This window comes from Globicephala melas, chromosome 4 (assembly GCF_963455315.2).
Source record: "Globicephala melas chromosome 4, mGloMel1.2, whole genome shotgun sequence".
Classification (NCBI taxonomy): Eukaryota; Metazoa; Chordata; class Mammalia; order Artiodactyla; family Delphinidae; genus Globicephala; species Globicephala melas.
The window spans coordinates 134132341-134157878 of record NC_083317.1 but is presented as its reverse complement, the minus strand read 5'-3'; the positions used below and the strand labels follow the sequence as shown (position 1 = coordinate 134157878).

General features: G+C 36.6%; 1 protein-coding gene across 2 annotated transcripts in view; it reads left to right on the top strand.

Annotated features, from left to right (window-relative positions):
* The window catches only part of ATP2C1 (ATPase secretory pathway Ca2+ transporting 1), a 118181-nt gene that overhangs the window by 67091 nt on the left and 25552 nt on the right, over positions 1 to 25538 (top strand). Inside the window, exons 8-16 of one of the 2 annotated variants that reach the window (XM_060298613.2) lie at positions 7471 to 7626; positions 8357 to 8425; positions 9413 to 9488; positions 12313 to 12379; positions 16574 to 16698; positions 17825 to 17922; positions 21016 to 21111; positions 21201 to 21290; positions 23101 to 23205. In XM_060298613.2, coding sequence (XP_060154596.1) covers positions 7471 to 7626; positions 8357 to 8425; positions 9413 to 9488; positions 12313 to 12379; positions 16574 to 16698; positions 17825 to 17922; positions 21016 to 21111; positions 21201 to 21290; positions 23101 to 23205 — 882 coding nt within the window. Of the gene's footprint in view, positions 1 to 7470; positions 7627 to 8356; positions 8426 to 9412; positions 9489 to 12312; positions 12380 to 16573; positions 16699 to 17809; positions 17923 to 21015; positions 21112 to 21200; positions 21291 to 23100; positions 23206 to 25538 lie in introns of both variants that reach the window. The other variant, XM_060298615.1, reaches the window with a different exon arrangement.

Here is a 25538-nt window from a genome sequence, read left to right as displayed (position 1 = left end):
GTGTTGGTGGCAGTAAGCTTACCAGCATAGGAACCTTAGAATTATTTGTGGAGCTGGGATAGTAAAACTTAGAGGAATTGAGCTATGGGCATGTTCTCCAGTTTTTTCCCTTAGGATTTTTATTTTAATTTTTTAGTAGTAGTTCAGAAGAGAGACCTCTGGCTAGTTAATTGGGGGCAGCCAAGGGATTGGTCAGACAGTGACTTTAGATGAAGCAATCTTATAGACTATACATACCTACATAACAGTACATTTTGCCTTTTTGGAAACATAACATATTTTCCATAATGTTCCAGGTAAAGTCTATATCAAAATTTGAACAAAGAATTCTTTGTAAGAGAAAACAATGTAAGAGTCAGAGGAAAAGAGGATTTCTTTTGGCTGTTGAAAATATTTTACCTCTTAGCTACAAGTTTTTAACTAAACACAAAATATTGCCTGAAATGTACCAAGATTTTCCTTCACTTGGAGTACTGAATGATTAATTCTGTTGATACTTTCTTTTGTGGCTCATGTGTTAGTGTTATTAGCCCATATCATTCTTTGAAACTGTCTTCAAAATCTACACACAGGGTACAGTTGCCACTTTTTTTTTCAAACCCAATTTTTGTTTAAATGGGAATGTCTTAATTTTTCATTTTTGAAAGATAGTTTTGCTGGATATAGAATTCTCTTTGATTTTTTTTTAAGCACTTTAAATATGTTATTCTACTGCTTCTAGCTGCCATGGTTTCTGATAAGAAATGGGATGCTAATCTTATTGAGAATCCCTTGTACATGATAAGTTGCTTTGCTCTTGCTGTTTTCAAGATTCTGTCTTTGTCTTTCAGCAGTTTGGTTATAATATCTCTCAGTGTAGACGTTTATGAGTTTATCCTGTTTGGAGTGTATTTGTCTTCTTTGATGTATAGATTCCTGTCTTTCATTAAATTTGGGAAGTTTTCATCCAATATTTCTTCAGATATTCTTTCTGCCCATTTCTAGTTTTTTTTCTTCTAGGACTCTTATAATGCTTAAATTGGTATGCATTTTACACTTTGTCTTCCCTGGTATATGTGGTAGCCCTTCCAAGCCATTATTTCTTCAAAGAACTTCCACCTTAGTCTCTTCCTTTTCAGTCTTTTGGTTGTGTCTGCTGCTTGCCCTGTTCTGTGCTTTGCCTGCTAGTATATGTCTTTAATCTTTTGGCAGATACCTGGAAAGCTACTCTAGCTGGAGTCAGGATGTGAATTAAAGGTCAGCCTCTGCACCAGTCCTTCAGAGAACTGCCAGAGAGGTCAAAACACACAACTATAGTATTTTAGGAGCAGGGTCCAGGAACAGAAGCTTCCATCCCCACAGCTATTGTTGCTTCTCTTGGGAATGGGGCGTAGCAGACAGGCAAATAAAAATGCCTTTTTCTTCTCAAGCATTTCTCTGTTTGCTTTTTTATTCCAGAGTTTATTCTGTTAGTTTTTGCCAGCTTATGAGTTTTTAGTGGAGGGACCAGTTGTTTGAGTGCCGTGCTCCACTATTTTCTGTGATGTTACTCCTGAGTTGTAAGTTTTTATATTGACTTCAGTGTATTTTTTTGGCAGGTAAATTTGATAAATTGATTTACAGTATGTTGCTCCCTCCTTATTGTGATTTATCACTGAAACTTCACTTTTAAATTTCTGAATTATTAAACATATACATACTTGTAAAAAAGCAATTTACAAACATCTTAGGAAGTAGAGATTTTAAATTAGCTGTTGAAAGAAATTGACTAGAATGTTGGAAAAGGTGTATGTTGTATTTGTGGGATGTGGAAACATTCATATTCACTAAAGGCTATTTGATATAATCACTTGTGTTTGACTTTGGAAAAGATGTATTTTTCTTTAATAGTATCATACAGCTGAGAAAACCATTCCATACTTAGAGCAATAGGAGTGCTGGTTCTCTAAGATTGTATAAATGGAGCTCTGCTTAGTGTTTTGTTGTCTGATTTTTATAGTTCAGTGGTTAAAAACTATTGTGAGCTGAGCAATGCTATTCATTTTAAAATGCTGATGAGAAAGAACTCTTTTTTTCCTCAGTCACTAGAATTTAAAAAGACAATATGGGTGGGTTAGAAGTGAGACTTAGTGTCTTTGTTTTAAGAGTATCATTTTACATTAGTAGGAAAGGACTGTTGCAAAAATAGGTCCCCTTTTGAAATTTTGTTCCTTTTAATAGTCTTACTGAAATATCCTATAAATCATTGTTAACCAAATTTAAATATTTGCCTTTAAATTATTGACAACTTGATCAAGTTCAATCTGTACTTTTTTTTTTTTTTAAGTAAGAAGCACTGAATGTACACTTTGTGTTGCTGCACGTGGGCTTTCTCTAGTTGCGGTGGGCGGGGGGCTACTCTTTGTTGCGGTGCACGGGCTTCTCATTGCAGTGGCTTCTCTTGTGGAGCATGGGCTCTAGGCGTGCGGGCTTCAGTAGTTGTGGCACACGGGCTCAGTAGTTGTGGCTCGGGGGCAGCTCTAGAGTGCAGGCTCAGTAGTTGTGGCACATGGGCTTAGTTGCTCCGCAGCATGTGGGATCTTCTTGGACCAGGGGTCGAATCTGTGTCCCCTGCATTGGCAGGCGGATTCTTAACCCCTGCACCACCAGGGAAGTCCCTGAATCCATACTCTTAAGTCAAGTTTGCAAGCATTTACCATGGGATAAAATTGATTTCATGTAACACTTGGTCAGTTGGCCTTTGATTAATAAGCTAGAGCTCATGAAGAATTTTTAATTATATTTTCCTTCATTTGAATAAACAGTAAGAGGAATCTTAATTTTTGAGAGCATAAGTAAGAAATTTTATCATGATCAGGCAGTTGCAGATGAATATTTTGGAAGATTCATTTCTGGGGAAAGAAATCCATTTCTGATTTGCTTTTAATTCTGGACTAGAGGTGATTAACCTAGCAGCATACAGGATACTAAGATGTTCTTTAGTTTATGAACTTATTTGTAGTTACCAATTGTACCATATTAACTGTAATTTTTTTAAGCAGTCACTTTCTGCTTTCCAGGAAACCTTTGTGACTTTGGCATTTACCTTATTTCTGCCTAATGTTTTATAGGAATAATCCTGTGAGTTATTTTCAACCATTTAAATTCTGTAGGTGTTAAATATTCAGATTGTGGGATTATGTATGCATCTTGATTCTTATTTACATTCTGCTTTTTGAACTGTGTTGTGTATTATTTACACCTCCACCATTGTGCCTGAGGAAGAATGAAGAGAAACATAATCAGTTTCCTTATTAACAGCTTTTCTGAAGGTTTTATGTTTAAACTTGGATGGAAGGCATGGAGCTGGCTGATTCTTTGACTTAATTTTATCCTAACCTTTCTCTCATGAATGGAATGGATAAATGACTCGAATGTCTTTCTTCTCAGGTGAATTAAATTGTGACTTGTTAAAGTGTAATAATTAGGCTTGCCTACTTTATTAAGGTACCACCCTTCCTAGAAATGACTTCCTTCCCCTTACTCTCTCAAAACTGCTTCCTGCGAAAACTTGCAGTCACCATTAGGAGAAACTAACTTGTCACTTAGAAAATAGTCTTGTTCAAGGGACAGTTGAGAGCTATGCTACAATGTATGATTTAGACAAATTTCATTAATAATGTGTTGTTAATTTTAACAGATTTATAATTATATAGGAAAAAAAGATAAGGACCCAAACAAAGCTTCCTTTCCTTCCACATTAGTTTGTATACTAACACAGGGCTGATTGTTATTGTACAAAAAATTACATGCCTGTTTTCTGTAGAAAAACCTGATTTGAACAAAAATTCTTACTCTTAAATGGTTGTTGCCCTGCTGAGGCTGACAGTGAAGAGCTGGGTCCCTGACAGAGTCAATAAAAGCCATGCTTCCCCCCTCTTTTTAAAAAGTCAGATTATATTTGTATTCCTTGACAACCACCTAATGTTAGTATTTATCCTTGTTTAAGATTTACATTTGAAGTAAAAATTCTTCAGTGGGAAAACATAAATTTCAACTTTCTCACAGAGAAAGGAGTTCTATAGCTTGTATACAAGTATTTGTTTTTAAATATTAGCAGGTTTTTCTTACTAAGAGCTTAGAAAATTACAAGCAGTTCTGATTTTTGTAACAAGCATTAAAGAGGAACTTGCTAAACAAAATAAACTATTTGTTGACTTTTGTAATTTAGAAGAATAGGAGTTAATTTGTTAACGTTTGGGTTTCGTCTCCATAGTTTATAAGCTGTGTGATGTTGGGTGAGGCACTTAATCCTTCAGTATGTCTGTAAAATAGGGATAATACTACTAGTGCTTGCCTCATTGGAGTTGCTAGTAGCTAAGTAGCTGTTAGTAGATAACTTAGTATAGGTGTGTAGCATGGTGCCTAGCAGATAGTGAGCAAGGAAGTGTCAACTGACTGCTTTTAGTATTAGCATCATCTTTGAAGAAAGATCTAACTTTTTTCTTACTTGGTAATAAATGTGTTAGTGTGAAAAATTATATAGACCTAAGATTAATTTGGGAAGAAGAGTCAAATAACTGTGTTCTTTTAATAAAAAAAATTCATTGCTTTTGAACATGGCAGGTGTTCTTTTTTTGAATCTGTAGTTGTGGTGAAGTAATGAACGCAAATTTACCTGGCTTATCTTTGCATACATAATTATATAAAATGGGAAGCCTTCTAAAGACTTCTAAAGACTGTCAGATCTGTGTTTTAAGGAATACTTTTTATAAGCCTATTTTGATACTAAAATCTATCACATTTACATGGTATTAAACTTTCAGGAAATGCTAACACAGTTTGGTCTCTCTGGAGTTGTATGATATAATTTATTTTTATCCTGAACATTCTTAAACTTTATGATCTAATGTTATAAACTTGATTATATTTGCAGTGTCATATGCCTGCCTAGCACAGGAACGCACCTAGCATGTTCCTGCCCCTACAGGCTTTGTACTTTGTGCTCCTTTTGCCTAGAATCCTTCCTCCCTGATTATGGCCCAACCGTGGGGCCCTCACACCAGTCAGGGCTCTGCAAAAGGGTCATCTGCTTTTGAGAGATGTTCTCTTTCTATCTAAATGTCACTCTCCATTCTTACCATGTTTTTTTCCTCACTATCAAGCATTATATTATCCACTCTTGTTTATTTTTTCAAATCAATTTCCCATTAGAATAAAAGTTGAGGGCAGCAGTAAACTTTGTTTACTGCTGATTCTCACTCTGTATGATATAGTACAGAACCTGGCATATTATAAGTATTAATAAATACTTTTTAAGTGAATGAATCAATGACATTGATCAAATCAAAAGTTTTATTATGTAGATGGGGAGAAAGAATTCATGAACTCAATTTTTAATAATTATTTTCTGTAAGATTTTTTAAGGTATTTATGGTCATAACAAAATAACCATTTAAATAGATGAGATTTATTCCCCTTCCCCACCCCACAAAAAAGAAAAAACAGGATTTAAATTTAGAGTACTTGGTACATAGTAGGAATTGTCAATCAGGAGGCCCAATTCAGAACACCAGCTCAGTTTATAATAGCAGTGAAACTGCACATTAAACTGCTCTGGGTTCATTTTCTTATCTTGTTTTCTTTCTAGGATCTAACCCAGTGCCTGGTACATAGTTAAGGTAGTCAGTAAATGTTGCTTAGATGAGTGAATGAACCTATAAAATGAGTAAAATCATGAACTAGTTTCTAGTTTCCCAAAGAGCCTCCTAATGATCCTTGAACTAGAGCTTCTGGAATAAAATGGATCAAAGATGTTTGGAAAACACTCTTCTGTTGATTCTGAAACCTGAGTGCAACATCAGAATTACTTGGAGGGCTTGTAAACTGCAGTCTGTTAGGTTCACTCTCCCCACCTCCTTGTTTGCGGTAGGGCAGTGAATTTCTTAACAAGCTCTGAGGTGTTAGAGGTGATGCTGGTTCTGCTAAGACCACACTTCCACAACCCCTGCTGTATCTGTAATCCTGTTGAGGTGCCTCACGCTGGTGCATTGTAAGTTTTGAGAAGCACTATGGTAGGGGGAGCTGTTTAATTCTTAACACAGTGTTTCTAAAACTTCCTTGACCAGAGTACTCCTCCGTTGTATGTATGTGTATATATGTGTGTGTCGGTTTATCAATGATCATCCATCTATAACACTATACACAATGCCTATTAACATCCTTGGAACTGTTGTTCTGTGGGCCATACTTAGAAACAGAGCCAGGTCACATCTGCAGTATTTTCCACATATAAAATGATGATTTTTTTTTTTCATGCTTGGGTAGGTGAATTCTTAATTGTGTTAGGAGTGCAGCCTTCAGTATTAAACCCATTGCAGAGTTGGATGGTGATATGATATTCATGATCTGCATGGAAACATTTATATACATTTTTGATTCTTGCTGACATAAATTTAGAATAAATGTAGGGATGTATAGCAAGAACAATTTCATGAAAATTAAACCCAAAATGATGAAATTATTTATTTCTCAGTACCTTTTATATCTTTCAGTCGTATTTCTCTTCTGTTATAGTTGGTTTAAATCTGTCAAACCCATTTTCAGGACTTCAGGATATGGCAAAGTTAGGAAATAATTTTAGAAAACTCATGAGAGTCGAGTTTTCTCTAAATAAAGATTGTCTCAGCTAGTGTCTCCTTTTCCCTAGTTGTATTTGGAAGTTTAGGCTAATTTTGTCTCATGGTTCTGTCTACTTTGTAGTAGATTTTGTTGATTTAGCTTCTTTTTTTTTTGGCTGCATCGGGTCTTCGTTGCTGTGTGCGGGCCTTCTCTAGTTGCTGCGAGGGGGAGGGGTTACTCTTCTTGCGGTGCACAGGCTTCTCATTGAGGTGGCTTCTCTTGTTGCGGAGCACAGGCTCTAGGCGCATGGGCTTCAGTAGTTGTGGCTCACGGGCTCTAGAGCACAGCCTCAGTAGTTGTGGCACACTGGCCTAGTTGCTCCGTGGCATATGAGATCTTCCCGGACCAGGGCTTGAACCCATGTCCCTTGCATTGTCAGACAGATTCTTAACCACTGCGCCACCAGGGAAGTCCCTAGCTTCTTTTTCTTTCTTTTTTTTTTTTTTTTTTTTTTGTGGTACGCGGGCCTCTCACTGCTGTGGCCTCTCCCGTTGCGGAGCAGCAGGCTCAGTGGCCATGGCTCATGGGCCTAGCTGCTCTGCGGCATGTGGGATCTTCCCGGACCGGGGCACGAACCCGTGTCCCCTGCATCGGCAAGCGGACTCTCAACCACTGCGCCACCAGGGAAGCCCCCCCTAGCTTTGTTTTTAAATATGGTTGTACCTATTCCAGTCTACTGTCTTAAAGTAATGGATGTGATAAAAGATTCGGTTAATTTATAGAAGGGAGGATATTTGTGGAAGGAGTGATGGTTACAGACTCCTTAGATGTTAAGTTTAGCAGAGAGAGTCTTCAAACTTGAACTTACTGGAGTGCTTTATGTTCCCCAAGGCTGTGGATCTTTCCATTGATGAGTCCAGCTTGACAGGAGAGACAACACCTTGTTCTAAGGTGACAGCTCCTCAGCCGGCTGCCACTAATGGAGATCTTGCATCAAGAAGTAACATTGCCTTCATGGGAACACTGGTCAGATGTGGCAAAGCAAAGGTAAATTTTCTTTCTCGTTTTCAAGATAGCAGTTCCTTTGTTTTCAACCATTTCCTCAGTTCTTTTTTGGCTAGTTTTATGTGGAGCTTTTAAAAATATATGGCGAAGAAATGGCAGAATTGAACCTAATCCTTGGCAGATATTTGTGAGGCTAAGGAGAAGCCGTGTCCCTGAGTTATAATACATCCATAGTTCTGCCATTTACCAGGTAATGGATCCTGTAAAAGCATAGTCCTCAGTACCTGTTCTTTTCTCTTTTTTTGGCTTGTGGATATGTTCACCATTGGTTAAATAAAATTTCAATTTAGTTGATATGATACTGGCTATAATATTCAGACTACATATCACTCTCCTACTGATTGATTTCAAATATTTTATTTCCTGGATTTTAATATTACACAAATGTAAAAGGCATCATCCAGTAGCATTTGAGAGGGAAACTACATTAAATGTCTCTACTGAGTATAAGAAAGGTTCAAATTTCAGAAATATTAACATAGACAAAAAAATGGGCCACAGAATTGAGTCAGTAATAAGTTTAATGAGATGTTTGTTTTCAAGGATCTGTAGTAACATCAAAAGTAAATTTGCTGAGGGAACCTTGGATACGTATGTCAGACATCTTGACTGTGGGTGGCTTTGGAGAAAGGGAATGAAGGGGTTTTGTTCTTTGGTTGAGAGAGGTTGATTCCGTCTGAATGTAAATATGTTTTCTTGTTTTTCCCTTTAGGGTATTGTCATTGGAACAGGAGAAAATTCTGAATTTGGAGAGGTTTTTAAAATGATGCAGGCAGAGGAAGTAAGTAACAAACTTAGTTTGTTAATGATGTTTGAGTTTCAAATCCGAAATATTTTCCATTGTAAGTAGAGGAAAAGAGAATATTGGAGGATTATTTTGTTAATTTTGGAAGTAATATTTTATTCAGAATATTACTCAGTTGTCTGTGCTTAAAATCATAAGTGGAAAGCCTGTAATTGGAAGGGTTTGAATTAACACTTTAATATTTGAAATATTCTGATGTTTATTCATTGTTCATAGGAGAAGAAGGTTTAGCCAGTTATTTATAAGGCTTATTATTTTTAGAAATTAGCTTTATCATATTAAATTTAAAGATTACTAAATAGTATATTTGTACTTTAGAACATGTCTTCTACCAAAATTCCCAACTTTACATAATTCCAAGTATCTGGAGAAAAAAAGATTGCAAAGTGAAATAACTTGGAAGATACCCTTGTTGAAGGATATTGAAGATTAGTTCTCTCATTTAAAATATCTTCTTATATTTAAAAAATAAGTTGCATTCTACAAATATCATTTTCTTCTCAAATTATCTGGATTTCTCAGGTAGCCTGCTAAGACTCCCATATGTGATGCAGTGTGTAAAACCGTCCCAAGCTTGGGAGTGAAGGGATCGCCAGAGATCAGGGAGCCAACAGGGTAAAAAGACTTGGGTTACAAGCATCTTTGTAAGGAGAAAGAGTAGAAAAATGAGGGGCAGCTGATGATAATGAAGTCCTGGGGAAACTGCTAGGGAGAATAGATTTTTCCTCAAAGAGGCATAGAGAGCACGGACCTTTTCAAATAAATGGGTTTTTAACAGTCTAGGCCTCACAGTTTTCTCAGTGAAGGAGCTAAAACTTACCTCAAGGGAGAGTTGTGTATGTCATGGGTGTGTTAAGCACGAGCATGTGTGTGTCAAACACTTAGAGTCCCTGGCACCTAGTAAAGCTCGCTAAATTTAGGTAATTGGGTAATTGTGGTGACACTCTTCTCCAATTTGTCAAGGCACCAAAAACCCCTCTGCAGAAGAGCATGGACCTCTTAGGAAAACAACTTTCCTTTTACTCCTTTGGTATAATAGGTAAGAGAACAGTGAGTATGTATATCTCCTATATTTACTTAGGTTTATTTTTTGAGTGGGAAGGGGGAGTTAGATCCATACGTAGAAAAATTCCATTCATTCATTCATTTATTCAGCTACCATTACTTTTTTTTAAACTATAAAACTAATCCCCAGCTGTTGTCCTTTGCTACAAAGATAAAATAGAACTCTGTAATTCCTGCAATCAAAGAGCATTTCTATAAACATTTTAGTATTTGTCTTTCTAGTCTTCAATAAAATATGATAGTATTGTGTTATGACTACTCTTCTAAAACAAATTTAAAGGTTGTATAGTATTCCATTGTGTGAATATGTGTGTGTATACATATATAAAAAGCCAGTGCTCTTTTAGACATTTGTGTAGGTTTTTAAAGTTTTAAAAAATTGTGTAAGTGATTCTTCAGTGCAGGTATCTTATTATAAACACCTCTCATTTCCTTAGGATAAATTCCTGAAAGTGAAATTATTGGGTCAAAGAGTATCTGTGTGATTTAAAAATTTTTGGCATGTTTTTAAAGGCTTTTGTTTCATATTGCCAAATAATATCCTCCATCAACAAGATAAAAGTCTCTCTTCCAGCACCCTTGCCAGCTTTTTTGTCACTAACTTAATAGGTGAAGAAAAGTCTTCTCATTATTTTATTTCAAAATTCATTATTCAAGAAACAGAACACTTTGTCATATGTATGTTAGTCCTTTTTATTTTATGACCTGCTGGTTTATTTCTTTTGTCCCTCTTCTTTTGTGGTATAAGTCTTAGATTGGTCACAGCTCTTTGTATAATTAGGATATTAATCCTTTCGTTGTTTAAGTTACAAGTATTTTTTTCTCCTGATTTTTAAATTGCTTTTGAGGGCTGTATAATAAACTTGGTAGGGAGGGGAGAGATGTGTGTAATGAAACAATCTCTTGCCTGAGATTCTTATCACCCTCCTGTTGATGATTAGTGCAGTTAAGTTTCTGTCTGTGTTCTATTCATAAAGGCTCCCCCAACCCCATATGGGAGAATGTTTTTTTGTTTATAGTTATTTAAACATCACTATACTACTTTAGTTTTTACTTTTGACACTTAATTTTTCTATTTTATTTAGAATTTATTTTAGTATAAGACTTAAGGTAGAGTTATTACTTTGTTACTCAAAAGTTAATTATCCTAGTACCATCAATTCCATAGTCCATTCTTAATTCACTGAGTTGACACAACATCTTTATCATAACATTAAACACATCAATTTTGGAGTCTTTTCTCTGTTTCTTTCTTTCTTTTTTTTTAAAGAGAAAAGTAAAATGTTTTTTGGAAAAGCAGAGCACATGCGGAAAGATGCATGGATGAACTCAGTGAGAGAGTCCTTCTCTGTTTAATTCTTCCATATGTTATTTTAATTTTTCTTGCTAGCTTTTAAGATAACAATGCAATTTTAAGACAACATTTCTGCTGTACAGTTTCAGTGAAATAACTTCTTAAATATTAATCCTCTTGATCCATTTCTCATTATCATAAACATAAAGTAGAAGCTGGGAAGGTATTTCATTCTTTTTGTTTAAATGGTGTGTATGTTCTCATAGCTCCCTTCATTTGGTTATTGCTGTTTATTTTTTAGAATTTGTAGTGAATTTGGTAAATTGAAGGGCAATTTAACCAATTAAATCTTTCCAGTTTATATTAACATTGTATCATTAAACCATGTCAAATTTAGTGATAAAAATTTTTCAACTTTATGGTTACCTGGTTTTAAATGCATTGGACATAATTTTTCTTGTTAGGATAGTATATGGAATAGGAGAAGGATCAAGATCAAAATCAAGGGTCAGCAGACTTTTTGGTAAAGCACCAGATAGTAAATGTTTCAGCCTTTGGTTCGTACGTTCTGTGTTGGAAATACTCAACTTTGCCATCAGCACAAAAGCAACCACAGACAATTTACAAACAATGGGTGTGGCTGTGTTCCAACAAACTATTTACAAAAACACGTAAGAGGGCCATAGACTGTATAGTTTGCTGGACTCTGGTATAATTCACTGGACAGATTTCTTTTATCAGGATAGTATTTGGGATGGGATCTGGATCATTATTTTGTAGTTGCAGAAAGATGAAGAAAACCTTGTTTTCAATATCCATATTGATCTAGAATACAGTCTCGAAGTTATTTTATTAAAACTCTGATACAGTGTTTTTCCTCACAAAACCAGTGGTACATCCCTTGCGCCCCCCCTTCTTTTCAAAGATAAAGATTAAAGAAGAGAGTAAAGAATCAGCTGTTTGGTTTATGTTAATTCGTTTTTAACTTTTAAACACTGTAAAGGTCGTAATTTTTAAATGTTAATTGCAGTTTTGACTGTCTTATAATGTCTTATATCATTCGTTGAGCCAAGTCCTAAGTACTCCTTGGTTTGTAGTACAAACTTAATGTGCAGTGTCTGGATATTGAGTTATGAGAAGTAAAGTTCCAGGGTTTATTTTTGCGAACCTCATAGTTAAAAGAAAACCTGTATGTATATGCTGCCTTCTTTTTTTCCCCCTCTTATATTGGGAACTCTCAGATATTATTACTTTAAGGGATGGGTGGCAGCAGTGGCAACAAAAGGTAAAACTGTAGGTGTGTGCATGCATACACAGTTTTAACCTTAAGCTTAATTTAATCTCACCTGCTTAATGGATTCTTGTAAAATCTTATAATTGTGATCTGATAAACTTTCCCTTTTATATCAAGGGACTTTTGCTGCCCTCAACTTTCTGTTCTATCCCTTCTATGCCCAGGTGATTTTATATAAAAGGGAAAAATAGCTGTTTGATTCTGTTACAGGTATCATCATGTTGGTTGGCTGGTTACTAGGAAAAGATATCCTGGAAATGTTTACTATTAGTGTAAGGTAAGTTCTGATAGTTTGTTTATAATTTGAAGTCTCTTTTGCCGCTCTTATTTCTTTGTTAGTCATAGCTTATGTTCCATTATGGAGGTATTATACGAGCACATAAGAGTATATCAACTCTACTTAAATAGTTCAGAATTCATATGTTGAAATGAGCTCCAGGAAAATGAAAACCTATGTATATGCAGTGGAGAAACCCCACACTACATGTCTGGTATTATCAATCCAATATTGCTTTTTTATACTTATATAGACAATTAAGGATTGCCAAACTGAAAACTAGGAGCATGAGAGAGAAAGACCACAATATAGAAATTGAATAATCCATCTCAGAGGAAAACCAAATATGCAAGAATTGATGAAAAATTAAAAATAAACAGAAAGCCTTCATATTTTCAGAGATTTGTGAAGAAACTGCATTCATGATAGATTGCTGTAGAAAAGGATCACAGAACCAAAATATATTTTTTTAAGATATTAAGGTTATGATTGCTGAAATTAAAGATTCAGTTTAAAGGCTATGATATAAAGTCGAAGTGGTCTCCCCAAAAATAGAGTAAAAAGTCTAAAACAGAGAATGAGATAAAAGTGACAAAGAATAATTCAGTAAATGCCATATCTAAGTAATAGAAGATTTAAAAAGAGGTAAGAAGAAATTATATAAGAAATGAAGCAAGACATGAATCTTTATAGATTGAAAGGATTCTCCAAATGCCAAGCAGGACAAAAAAAACTCCAACCCAGATACATCATTGTGAGACTAAAGAAAACAGGTCAGGTCATCTGTACAGGAAGGAAAATTAGACTGGTATCATACTTCTCATTAGCAACTACAGTTTCCACCACAGGGTCTTTTTAGGCTCTACTAAGATTTTCAACTCACGAGACTTTCATAGGTCATACTCGGTACCTGTGTCCTGAGCACCACAGGGCAACGTCCTCTTCTGAGAGAGTTGCTACAGCAGTCCCTGTAGCAGTTCAGCTTAGGTACAAGCAGATGAGGTGACCATGTAAGGGCAGGAGCTGTCCTGGGTTAAAATACCTCATAATCCACAGGAGCCAGCATCTCTGGAAACGTACACTTTCCAGGATGCCTGCAAGAAACGTGCCCAGTTATGAGAGTCACCACACTCAGGAAACCCAAAGCTGTAGCTTCCTGTAAGATAATTATAATTCTCCCAGTCCATGGATAATATATCGGTCAGGAGATCCTTTTATCATAGGCAGTGTTGCCTAGCAACATAGTTGCTATACTGTCGTCACTAAGGGAACAGAGCTAGAGATTTATTTAACCAAATACAGAAGGGAAAAAGGATTTTATTAAACCTTCATCCACAGCAACATTGGATTAAATTAGAAGACAGTGGGGCAGTACAATTAAAGTATGGGGGGAAATGATTTTAAATCTATAAATCTAGGTCTAGCCAAAGTATCAATTTAGGTAATTACAAATGGATAAGCAAGTAATCAAAAAATTTATCCCTTACCTATTCTTGTATGAATTCCAGCAAAACAAGGGTGAAAGAAAGGAAGATGATGTTGTGTAGGGTGTAAGAAAAAGTGGAACTCACCTAGTCCTCTAACGAAAAGAAATCCTGGATGACAGCTCTGTAATAGGCCTAGCAAGTAATAGTTCAAGTTTCAGAATAAAAACCAATGGATTAAAAAAAAAGTCAAGTGGAGTACAAGGAATAAGTAGGATGAATAAGAAGTTAAAAGATATTTGTGATACAGTGAAGGACTATAGTTTTTCCTTGGAGGAGCAAAAATACAACTTGAAACTCTTGGCTTAAATATGTATAAAGGAGCCTTGGGTTAAATATGAAATGAATTTAAAATGGGGCATGAATTTTATTAACCATTGGCATATTATTATCTATTGGACTCACGTTTTTGAGTATTTTTTTTTGGAGCAGTTCTGACTATTTGTGAAGATTAATACCTCATGACTTTTATTCCTACCTCAGGATCTTCCAAAGGACCAGACATTTAGGAATTTTTAAATAAAATAAAACTCATTCTATTTTGCAATAACCATATGGGTCTACTGTACATTTATATGTGCTAAAATACATGTGGGATCTTTAGTGAACTTATTTTTCCTGCGTGTTGAAACATCTTGGCTGTTTTATTCCCCTAGCAAGTATTTTAACAATTATTTCCAACTGTGCTAAAAATGAGTAAAACAATGAGAAAGCAGAAGGATAAGTAGCTTATAAGGCTACTCTAATAATAAATAAATCATTATTATTCTGTTATCCTTTAATTTTCTTATTATGTTGCCCAAAGCATTACATTATCATTTTAAAAGGTATAAGAAAAGTCTGGAGACAAAATCTTGGTAGTCTTTTTTTTTGTTTATTTTTTTGCATTCATTAAACAAAATTGAGAAATTCAGAATTTTTAATTTTTTTACCATAATGGCAAAGAAGAATTGACAGAAGAATTTTCATAATTATTAGACAAACCAGAAGATGACTGCAAAGAGACAACCACTGTAGGCTCTAATGATGAAGGTGAAATTGAATCATATAAGTGTAATCTCAACACTGAATGCTTGGATGATGGTACTCTAGATTTTCTGAAACTCCTGAATTTTAATGAGTGAACTGGGTTTTTATTTTTATTTTTTTGCCTGTGCTGTATGGCTTGTGGGATCTTAGTTCCCTGACCAGGGACTTAACCCTGGCCTTTGGCAGTGAAAGCGCTGAGTCCTAACCAGTGGACTGCCAGGGAATTCCCTGAACTGTTTATTTTTAAGGATGAAAGGGGAAGGACAGGCATTCTCTTATAGTTAGTCATTCTACAGCAAGGAATTTGTCATGCAGTATTGTATTACTGAGAAGATGACTGTCCTAAAAGTTATGGACCATTAACATTTCCAGAAGTGTTGCATTTTGAAGAGACAAATGCAAAAAGAAGAACCAGAATTGATAAAGCTAAAACTTGTTAGAAATGGTTTTTGAATTTGAAATCACTGTTTTAAAAGGTGAATATGTTCCACGTTTATTCATGACAGTTGAGCAGTTGCATTCAAAGGGCGTTGTCCATTCAGATATATATACTTTCAAATCCAGGAATATAGTTTGGGGTTAAAATTCAAATGAAAATTTCTATTGAAGTTTTTCACAATCCATTTTATTCCTCTGTAAATCATTTGTAAAATGATTTAAATGTAAAGGTCCATTGGATCTAGATTATATTGTAGAAACTGGGCAGTAGAGGGAGTTCAGGGAGCATTGTTAGAATGAAGGATAGGCATGCACCTGTCCTTATCTGTAGCAGAATCAGGAGATATGGAATGAGACAAAAGTAGAGATTTAATTTGAGGTGGTTTTTCTTTTTTAGTATTACGAAGGGAAATAGTGAAGTAATTATTTTTTTTGTTGTGATAAAATGCACATACCATAAAATTTTCCATTTTAAAGTATACAGTTCAGTGAAGTTAAATACATTCATAATGTTACCACCATCACCACCATCTAGTGTCAGAACTTTCTCATCACCCCCAAAAGAAAACCCTGGGCCCATTTTCAGTCATTCCCCATTCTTCCCTCTCCCTACCATCTGGCGACCACTAAACTGCTTTTTGTCTCTTTGGATCTGCTTATTCTTGATATCTCATATAAGTGAAATCATGCAACATGTGTCCTGCTGCTTTCAGTTAGCATGATGTTTTCAAGGTTTTTCCATTCGTAGCATGAATCAGTACTTCATTCTTTTTTATGGCTGAATAGTACTCCCTTGTATGGGCACACCACAGTTTCCCATTCATCAGTTGATGAAAATTTGGGCTCTTTCCATCTTTTGGCTATTGTGAATAATGCTGCTATGAACATTCATGTACAAGTTTTTGTCTGAACACCTGTTATTATCTATATTTATAGATGAGAAACTAAACTACAGAGGTGGAGGCATAATAGCTTGAGGTCACACAGGTGAAAATTGAAGCTGGGGGTACAAATCTAGGCAGTCTGATGTCAGAACCTATATTCTTTAACCACTGTGCTTAACCTGGTAGCTAGTAGGTGTCCAATAAATGTTAATCAGTTTTCCCTCATTTTGAGACCTTTTTTGGGTTTGACAACAACAATTTTACATTTTTAACCTCTGCTTTAAGTAACAGCCAATTGAAATTATTGCTATGGGTACTACTGAATTTATACTTCAATGCTATATCTTTACTGGTTACAGTTTGGCTGTAGCAGCAATTCCTGAAGGTCTTCCCATTGTGGTCACAGTGACTCTAGCCCTTGGTGTTATGAGAATGGTGAAGAAAAGGGCCATTGTGAAAAAACTACCTATTGTTGAAACTCTGGGTAAGTCTCTGGTTAGAGCATGCTTATTCATTGACATGATAGTTTACATCAACAGGGGTCTTTGGGTTTTACAGCTTTTGTCTTAGAGCAGTCCCCAGCCTTTTTGGCACCAGGGACCAGTTTCACGAAAGACAGTTTTTCCACAGACGGGGGGAGGTTGGTGGTGGTTCAGGCGGTAACGCAAGCGATGGGAAGTGATGAAGAGCAGCAGATGAAGCTTCGCTCGTTCACCCACTGCTCACCTCCTGCTGTGTGGCCCCGTTCTTAACAGGCCCTGGGCCGGTACTGGTCTGTGGCCTAGGGGTTGGGGACCCCTGTCTTAGAGGTTTACATGGTGGTGTCTGGCTTGTCGCAATGTTGAGTATGGTTTTAACAACCAAAAAAGGTCATTAAAAATGCATATTACTTGGGTCGGGGAGCTTTAAATCTTTCTGCATCATGGACTGTTCTAATGCTTAAATCATGTAAAAAAAAAAAAAGTAACAAATGAAACCATAGAGTGACAGAGAAATGTTTTCTTTTGACATCTCAAGGAAGATAATTGATAATTATAGATCCTAAAATGTCATTCTTGAGTTGCATTTATTAAGAACAGTAAGCATACAGTAATTATATTGCTGTAACAATTTTATGTGTGATATGAAAATTGTGGTAACTTTATGTATGTTATGAAACTTCTTTTTATTTAGGAATTCAGAAATGTTGAATTTAACTTCTAGTTCGCATTTTAATATAGAGAAGGCAAAAATTCCTTAAAATAATGGCTGAAAAAATTATATGGGTTTATATTATATGGGTTTATATTAAGGTAACCTTGAAACTTTCTAGAAAATGTCACTAGTTTTCACTACATGAAAAGTCACTACATAAAGCTGTTATCAGGTAGCTTTGTAGAAATTCAACTGGAAATAAAGAAAAAGTCAGCATTTATCAGTATCTAATTAAAACTGTTCATACCTCATGATGAAGTAAGCACAGGAGAGAAAACAACCTAAAATTATCCATGAGCTTGATTTGTACAAAATTTCATAGAAGCAGGGCAGGCTTCCAGAGTCTTTGATTTGTTTTTAATGTGAACTTGCATTTTTCCCTGACTCTTGGTGACTTGTAGTGATTTATTCTTTAGGCTGCTGTAATGTGATTTGTTCAGATAAAACTGGGACCCTGACGAAGAATGAAATGACTGTTACCCACGTATTTACTTCGGATGGCCTGCGTGCTGAGGTACTCTATAGACTTTTTTTTTTTAACAGCAGATTTCCCTTTCAGAAGTTTTGGTGTTTAGCGTTCCTAACCATTCTAGTGTCTTTAGAAGGGCTGCAAGTTAGCAGCTGAACATTTTCTGTCCCGTGTGATTCTCCCAAGTCTTGATCCCGCTCCAGTTGTGCAGTCCAGAAACATTGATCCCCCTCGACACCTCTCCGTCTGTCTCCCCTACATCCATCTATTACCAGACTCTGGATGCCTAAATGAAGATGTTTCAGTGGCTTCGCATTGTGACCAGGGTCCTGAAATGGGGCTGCTCACAGCCCTACGTGTTCTGTCGCTTGTTTCCTTCCTCAGCCTGTATCTCTCCTTTGCTCGCCATACACCAAATACATTGACTTTATGGTTCTTTCAGTGTGACAGAATTCCTCCTACTGAAGGACCTTTGCTGCTGTTGTCACTACTTAGGACAGTCTAATGCCTCTTCAACCTTTACACCTCATTTCCAACCCATTTCTTCAGAAAAGCTTTGCTGACCACCCAGAACTCACCCTGTGTTACACCTTTTCATAGTTCCATACCTCTTAGTTCAGGTGAAATCCTCTGTCCCTCTTCCCATGTAAGTATTGAGTTTGCCAAAAAGTGCCTTTGGTTATTAAGTAAAAATAAAAGACACATTTTTCATTTTCACCAAGAACTTTATTGAACAACGTATTCACCCTTTTGCTCCACTACCTTCTGCCATTTTTCAGGCAACTTCATAATTCCATCTTCCCAAAACTTTTTATCTTTTTGAGCAAAGAACTGTCCCATGTGCCTTTTACAGTCTTCCAGGGAATTGAGATTTTTTCCATTAATATAATTTTGTAAAGACCTTAATAAATGGAAATCCGAAGGTACAATGTCTGGTGAATATGGCAGATGAATCAGAACTTCCCAGCCAAGCTGTAACAGTTTTTGCCTGGTCATCAAAGAAACATGAGGTCTTGCATTATCCTGATGGAAGATTATGCGTTTTCTGTTGACTAATTCTGGACACTTTTCGTCAAGTGCTGCTTTCAGTTGGTCTAATTGGGAGCAGTACTTGTTGGAATTAATCGTTTGGTTTTCTGGAAGGAGCTCATGGTAGAGGACTCCCTTCCAATCCCACCATATATACAACATCACTTTCTTTGGATGAAGCGGCCTTTGGTGTGGTTGGTCGTGGTTCATTTCACTTGCCCCACAATCTCTTCCATTCCACCCTGTTGTACAGTATCCACTTTTTGTTGCCTGTCACAATTTGTTTTAAAAATGAAACATTTTCATTATAAGTAGAGAATCACCTGTGAAAATACGGTCAAGAAGATTTTTTTCGCTTAACCTGTGTGGAACCCAAACATCAAAGCATTCAACATAACCAAGCTGGTGCAAATGATTTTCAACGCTTGACTTGGATGTTTTGAGTATGTCGGCTATCTCTCGCGTGGTATAATGTTGATTGTTCTCAATTAATGTCTCGACTTGATCACTGTCAACTTCAACTGGTCTACCCGACCGTGGAGCATCGTCCAGCGAAAAATCTCCAGCACGAAATTTTGCAAACCACTTTTGACACATTCAATCAGTCACAGCACCTTCTCCATACACTGCACAATTTTTTTTTTGCATTTCGGTTGCGTTTTTACCTTTCTTGAAATAATAAGGCATGATATACTGAAAATGTTGCTTTTTTCCTTCAATCTTCAGTATTAAAATGGCTACACAAAAATTCACCAATTTTAATAAGCCTTATTTTAAATGCACACTGGTATAACAGCTGTCACATACAATCTAACAAAATTGTATTGAATGAAGTTAAAGACAACTAAGTGCTCCTAGAGCCATCTTAGGGAAAAAACTGAACCTTTCAGCCAACCCAATATAATAGAGCAGGATCTCTGTTGCCCAGCACAGGGTCTGCCTCATACTAGTAAATACTTTCTGAAAGAATAAATGAATGGATGAATTAATCTACTTTAAAAATTATACACTGGCAGCCCCTGAAGTGCATGTCAGTGTATGTGCACACGTTCCAATCTCTGGATTGGTATTGGACCTTGTGGGATTTCTGGCTGGAATTTTCATTAACACTATTGATGATGGGAACAGTATTTTAAAATGTATTTATAGCCAATTGTCTGAGCAAAGGAAGCATTTCACAAATTGACAGAAGTTGTACTTAAGTCTATTTAATTCCATTTTACTAGGTCTTAAAATGAGACTATTGATATTTACGGTGTTAGATTTGGTTAAGGATACCCAGTGCTATGTTGAATGTGCCTTTTCTGGATGACTCAGAAGGGTCATTGGGGTTACATGTGCTTATATTATATGGTCCAGGTATGAAAGGTAAGATATAGGTTTCTCTTTTGTTTTAAGCCCATAATTTTATATGTCAAACATTAACTGTTTGTTAATTCCTCTAAACTGTCCTATTTTTATTGTGATATTTAACTTTTCTTTGGCTTGGTTTGTTCTAGCTGTATAGGATAAGTATCTGACTTGTCTCTGATTTTAAAAATTTGCATGTAATACATACTATGTTAAAGTAGTTTGCAAGTGCTAGGGTAAATCACTTGTCTATGAGCCTGCATGTTTGCAAAAAGAATTCTACTTTTGTCTAGGTCACAGGTTTGTCATGAATGTTAGATGTGGTAATAGATTTGAATTCTTTGCAAATTGTAGTGTTACATAAATGTAATGTTATATAAATTTAAGCTCACTCTTTATATATAGAGATTTTCATGGTTTATTTATCCTTTCTATAGTAAATTGTAAGTAGAGGAAATATAAGGTTATATTAATTATATTAACAATTACGTGTTTCTATTTACAATATACTATGCATTATGATTAATTAGCATAATTAGTAGTTAATTATTAGTATAATTAACTGTATGTTTACCATTGTGGTGAAAATTACTATCTATATTCTTTTATTAATGTTGTTTCAGACAAATTTAAATGCTTTTCTAGGTGTACACACTAACAGTGTCATGATGTATAAAATGAAATGAACGCAACTCATAGCTTTTGGTTTTCGTAAGTATTGTCACTGTCTGCTGGTATCATTGACTCTACATTCCTTAGGTTACTGGAGTTGGCTACAATCCATTTGGGGAAGTGATTGTTGATGGTGATGTTGTTCATGGATTCTATAACCCATCTGTTAGCAGAATTGTCGAGGTAAATATTGCATTCTCTAAGAAAGTGGCTCTCTTCATAATGACTTAGGATGCAGTGATGGGTTCATAGTTTATGTGTATTTCTCTTAGGCGGGCTGTGTGTGCAATGATGCTGTAATTAGAAACAACACTCTAATGGGGAAACCAACAGAAGGAGCCTTAATTGCTCTTGCAATGAAGGTATGTGCCTGGTCTCTCTTCTTTGACATGTGAAAATATCACCCTCACAAGAGAATGTGAAGCCATGAATTTCAGTATTACTGGCTTTTAGGTGTAGAGTGAAGAAGATTCACATTATTTCATAGTTTTTATTGCCTTTTGGGAACCAATTTTATTCTTCCTGGAAATACAGAGCATAGAGGTTTTTCACTATAACTTTATATCTCCTACATGCAGCATACAAACTAATGACCAGTGACAGTTTTGTTCTTATGAAGTAATATTCTTGTCTTCCATAATATTCAGAGTGTAGTGTGAAAAGCTGTATAAATGTGTGTAATTGCTGATAAATGCCTATTTTCAAATGCGTAAGAGGCAGCATTCTTTAGTATTTCCACATGAAGGTATTAAGGCCAGCATGAGAAGTCAGCTTTACTTTTTCCAGTCTTCCATTTCCTTTCCTTCCCCTTCCTCATTATCAATTTCTTACAGTGAGTGTAGAGTTAGCGTTTGTGTTGGGGAGAAGGGGTGCTGCCCTCAGTGACCCTTTTATCTGTCCCAATTGATCTCCTCTTCTAAGTCCTACAGTTGATTAAATGAGAAACCTAAAAGTCCAACCTGGCATTCCCATAACAAAAATAAAACTACTTTTAAGAGCAGTCTTAGGAAACTTTGAGACTTATATAAAACAGGATGCCTCTAAATGAGGTTGCTTGAATTGAGATTCAATATAGAAAGGTAGGTTGTTGTAACATTTAACTTGATAAAGTAAAATTGGTATTTCTATAATATATACATTATTTCTGTTTCCTTAACAGAAAGTCTCATTCCTTTATCATTTGTTCTCCTTGTAACTAAAACAGCATAGTATAGCTTTTTAAAAGATGTCCGAAGTTAAATAACAAGTATTTATTGTGTTATATTTAACTTTCTCTCTTTGAGAAACAAAGTGTGTGAAACCGCCTCTTTATGGGTGGGGACCTCACAATTTAGGTAGAGAGTCGAGCCGTATGTAAGAAGAGTGCACATTTGGACTTGGGACCTGGACTTTGAAGGGGAGGAAGGGTTTAGATGGGGGTGGGGGGATAAGCTAGGGAAAGAGCAAGAATAAAAGCACAGAGAAATAAAAAAGCATGGACTGGATTATGCCTTATGAATTTGGTTAACCCGGATGAAATGAACAGTTTGAGTGGCTCCGAGGGTGGTTAAGTAGGCTGTGTAGTGGGTTACTGGAGGATTTTTGAAAGCTAGGAAGGAGAGTCTGAACATGTTTCAGTAGACAGTAAAAAGCAATAAGCCAGGTTTTTGAATAGTTTAAAGAATATTTTTGAATATTTGGTGGGAAATGCAAAGGGTAAGGAAGGAGAAGAGCTACATGGCATTGGTAGTAGTTGGCATGTCAAGGGGTGGGGCGAAAGGGAGTAGCATGGCAGCAGCCGGCAGGGTAAATTCGAATCCCAGAGAAGCGAGGAGTTGAATCTGAAGCTTCTGTTGATTATAAAGTATGTATTGGCTGGGCACCTTTATTTGTTATCTTGCTTCCTTCCAGAGTTTGAGCCAGTTGAGATTTTAATATAGTCAGTGTTGAAGTTTTGCTCTGTATGTAGTTCAATAGCATGCCCTAGACTTTATCAAACACCTAGGCTTTCATGTTGAACATGTGTGCTGCTGTTCAGAGAAATATGGTAGGTATAGATGGAACACAGCTGTTTGAAAAATAATCCAGGCATCTCTAGCCAGCCTCCCTACAAAGTTGTGACCCTTGTTTCTTTGTTAAAGGAAAAAGTAGTCACGTGTTGGTGAGAATTAACTTTCCTTTTGTGCCATGTAGATGGGTCTTGATGGACTTCAACAGGATTATATCAGAAAAGCTGAATACCCTTTTAGCTCTGAGCAGAAGTGGATGGCTGTTAAGTGTGTGCACCGAACACAGCAGGTATCCTTCCATTTATAGAAAACTTACTCTGTGTTGTTTAACTAGATTACTGTTTTTCATTTATTATCCACCTTTAGATTTAAGCAGTCATTGAGCATAACACAGACCAGCTCTGAAGTGTGTGTGATTCATAGTACACTCATCCCTGGTTGTTTTCATGTTCTCTTTGAATTTATGCATAGACATGTCAGTTTTGCTGCGTGAGCAAACAGCTCAAATGAGCTGGAGCCTGGTCTCAGTCTCCTGGAGATTGTGACATAAGCCTTTCGACATCTTTTTTGTTCTTGATGACAGGTTTCTGCTGTCTGTGTTTTTCCACTGAAGAATGTCTTGTCTTCAGGCTGAACAAAAACTACATTATTTTGTGGAAACATGGTTACCAAATGTGTATAATTCATGTTAGTTGATCCAGCTTACAAACTGACAAAACAAAATGCACTGATATTTCAAGCTACTACCTTATCTCTGGGTGCTTTAGAAATTTTTACACAGTGCAGTAAGAGTTATGTACAATAGTTATCTACAGTGTATAATCATATCACTCATAGTTGCTATTACCAGCTTGATGCTTACACTTACTTTGGCCTTAAAAATATATAGCTGTTTTTACATTTTCTTTATTAGGAATTAATAAACGGTTATGTGTTTTTACCTGTGAGCAAACATTAGAAACCAGTTACATCTCTGTAGATGGGAAGTAGTGAGAGGATTCTCCCTTGCCCATAATAAGTAGGAAACATTGGTTTTAAATTGCTCAACATTGAACTTGTGCCAGGAACTCTGATGATGAGGGGAAAAAAGATTTCTGTTTAGTCTTTAAAGGAACTTTTATAAACTTCAGGGAAGGGATACAGTTGGAAACAAAACTATAAAAATAAAATGCCTGTTACTTTAAACCTTGTAATGTAAAGCTTTCAAAAATTGCATCAGAGTTAGGTAATTTTTAGCTGATGTCCCTTGTCTATATAGTTACATAGCAAGAATATGTATATGAGTTTATTTGCAAGGTGTATTTCTTTACATTTTATATATGATCACACACTACTTCAAGATAATGTGGCTCATGTAAAGTTCGAAGATTTGACTTCAGCAATTTTGAATCTAACCTCACCAAAGTTGTACATTGACTCTTTTCAGTTGGGGGTAGGGGTAGGGAGTGGCGGGATATAAGTATAGAAAGGGTGTGATTATTCTTTCCATTTGCTGACTTGAAGAGTTTCTCTTAGAAAACAGAATCAACAGATTTAACTAACAAAACCCAAACCCGCTGACCTGACTCAGGATCTAGAAGAGGTACATATGAAAAATGTACCAGTTTAAAAACAGCCCCACGGGACTTCCCTGGTGGCACAGTGGTTAAGAATCCGCCTGCTAATGCAGGGGACAGGGGTTTGAGCCCTGGTCTGGGAAGATCCGACATGCTGCGGAACAGCTAAGCCTGTGTGCTACAACTGCTGAGCCTGCGTGCTGCAACTGCTGAAGCCCGCGTGCCTAGAGCCCTGCTCTGCAACGGGAAGCCACCACAACGAGAAGCCGCACACTGCAAAGAAGAGTAGCCCCTGCTCACCGCAACTAGAGAAAGCCCACGGGCAGCAATGAAGACCCAATGTAGCCAGAAACAAACAAACAAACAAAAAACAGCCCCAGGCTCAAATAGTTTGTCTTTAGAGGACTTTGATTTGAACACGACAGTCTGCATTTATCTCTGCTCTCTCCCTGGAACCTACCAAAATGACAACCAACGAATAAAAGATGAACTAAAAAAGAGGAAGTATGGGAAAGACTTAGGGGGACAGGTATCTTTGAAGGTGGGGCCTAAGGCATGTGGCTAAAAAGAGGAGAGCAGGTTAAAATTCTAATAAGGAACCAGTAGAACTCCCCCACTTACCTTTCTGTTTCTTTTTTTTTTTTTTTTTTTATAAATTTATTTATTTTATTTATTTATTTTTGGCTGCGTCGGGTCTTCGTTGCTGCATGCCAGCTCTCTCTAGTTGCGGCGAGCGGGGGCTACTCTTTATTGCGGTGCGAGGGCCTCTCACTGCGGTGGCTTCTCCTGTTATGGAGCACAGGTTCTAGGCGCATGGGCTTCAGTAGTTGTGGCTCATGGGCTCTAGAGCTCAGCCTCAGTAGTTGTGGCACACGGGCTTAGTTGCTCCGCGGCATGTGGGATCTTCCCGGACCAGGGCTCAAACCTGTGTCCCCTACATTGGCAGGTGGATTCTTAACCACTGCGCCACCAGGGAAGCCCCACCTTTCTGTTTCTTGAGGCCAGACCAGAAATGTCATCTTGGGGACAAGAGTGGAAGGCAGAATTAAGGTTTAAGACTAAACAC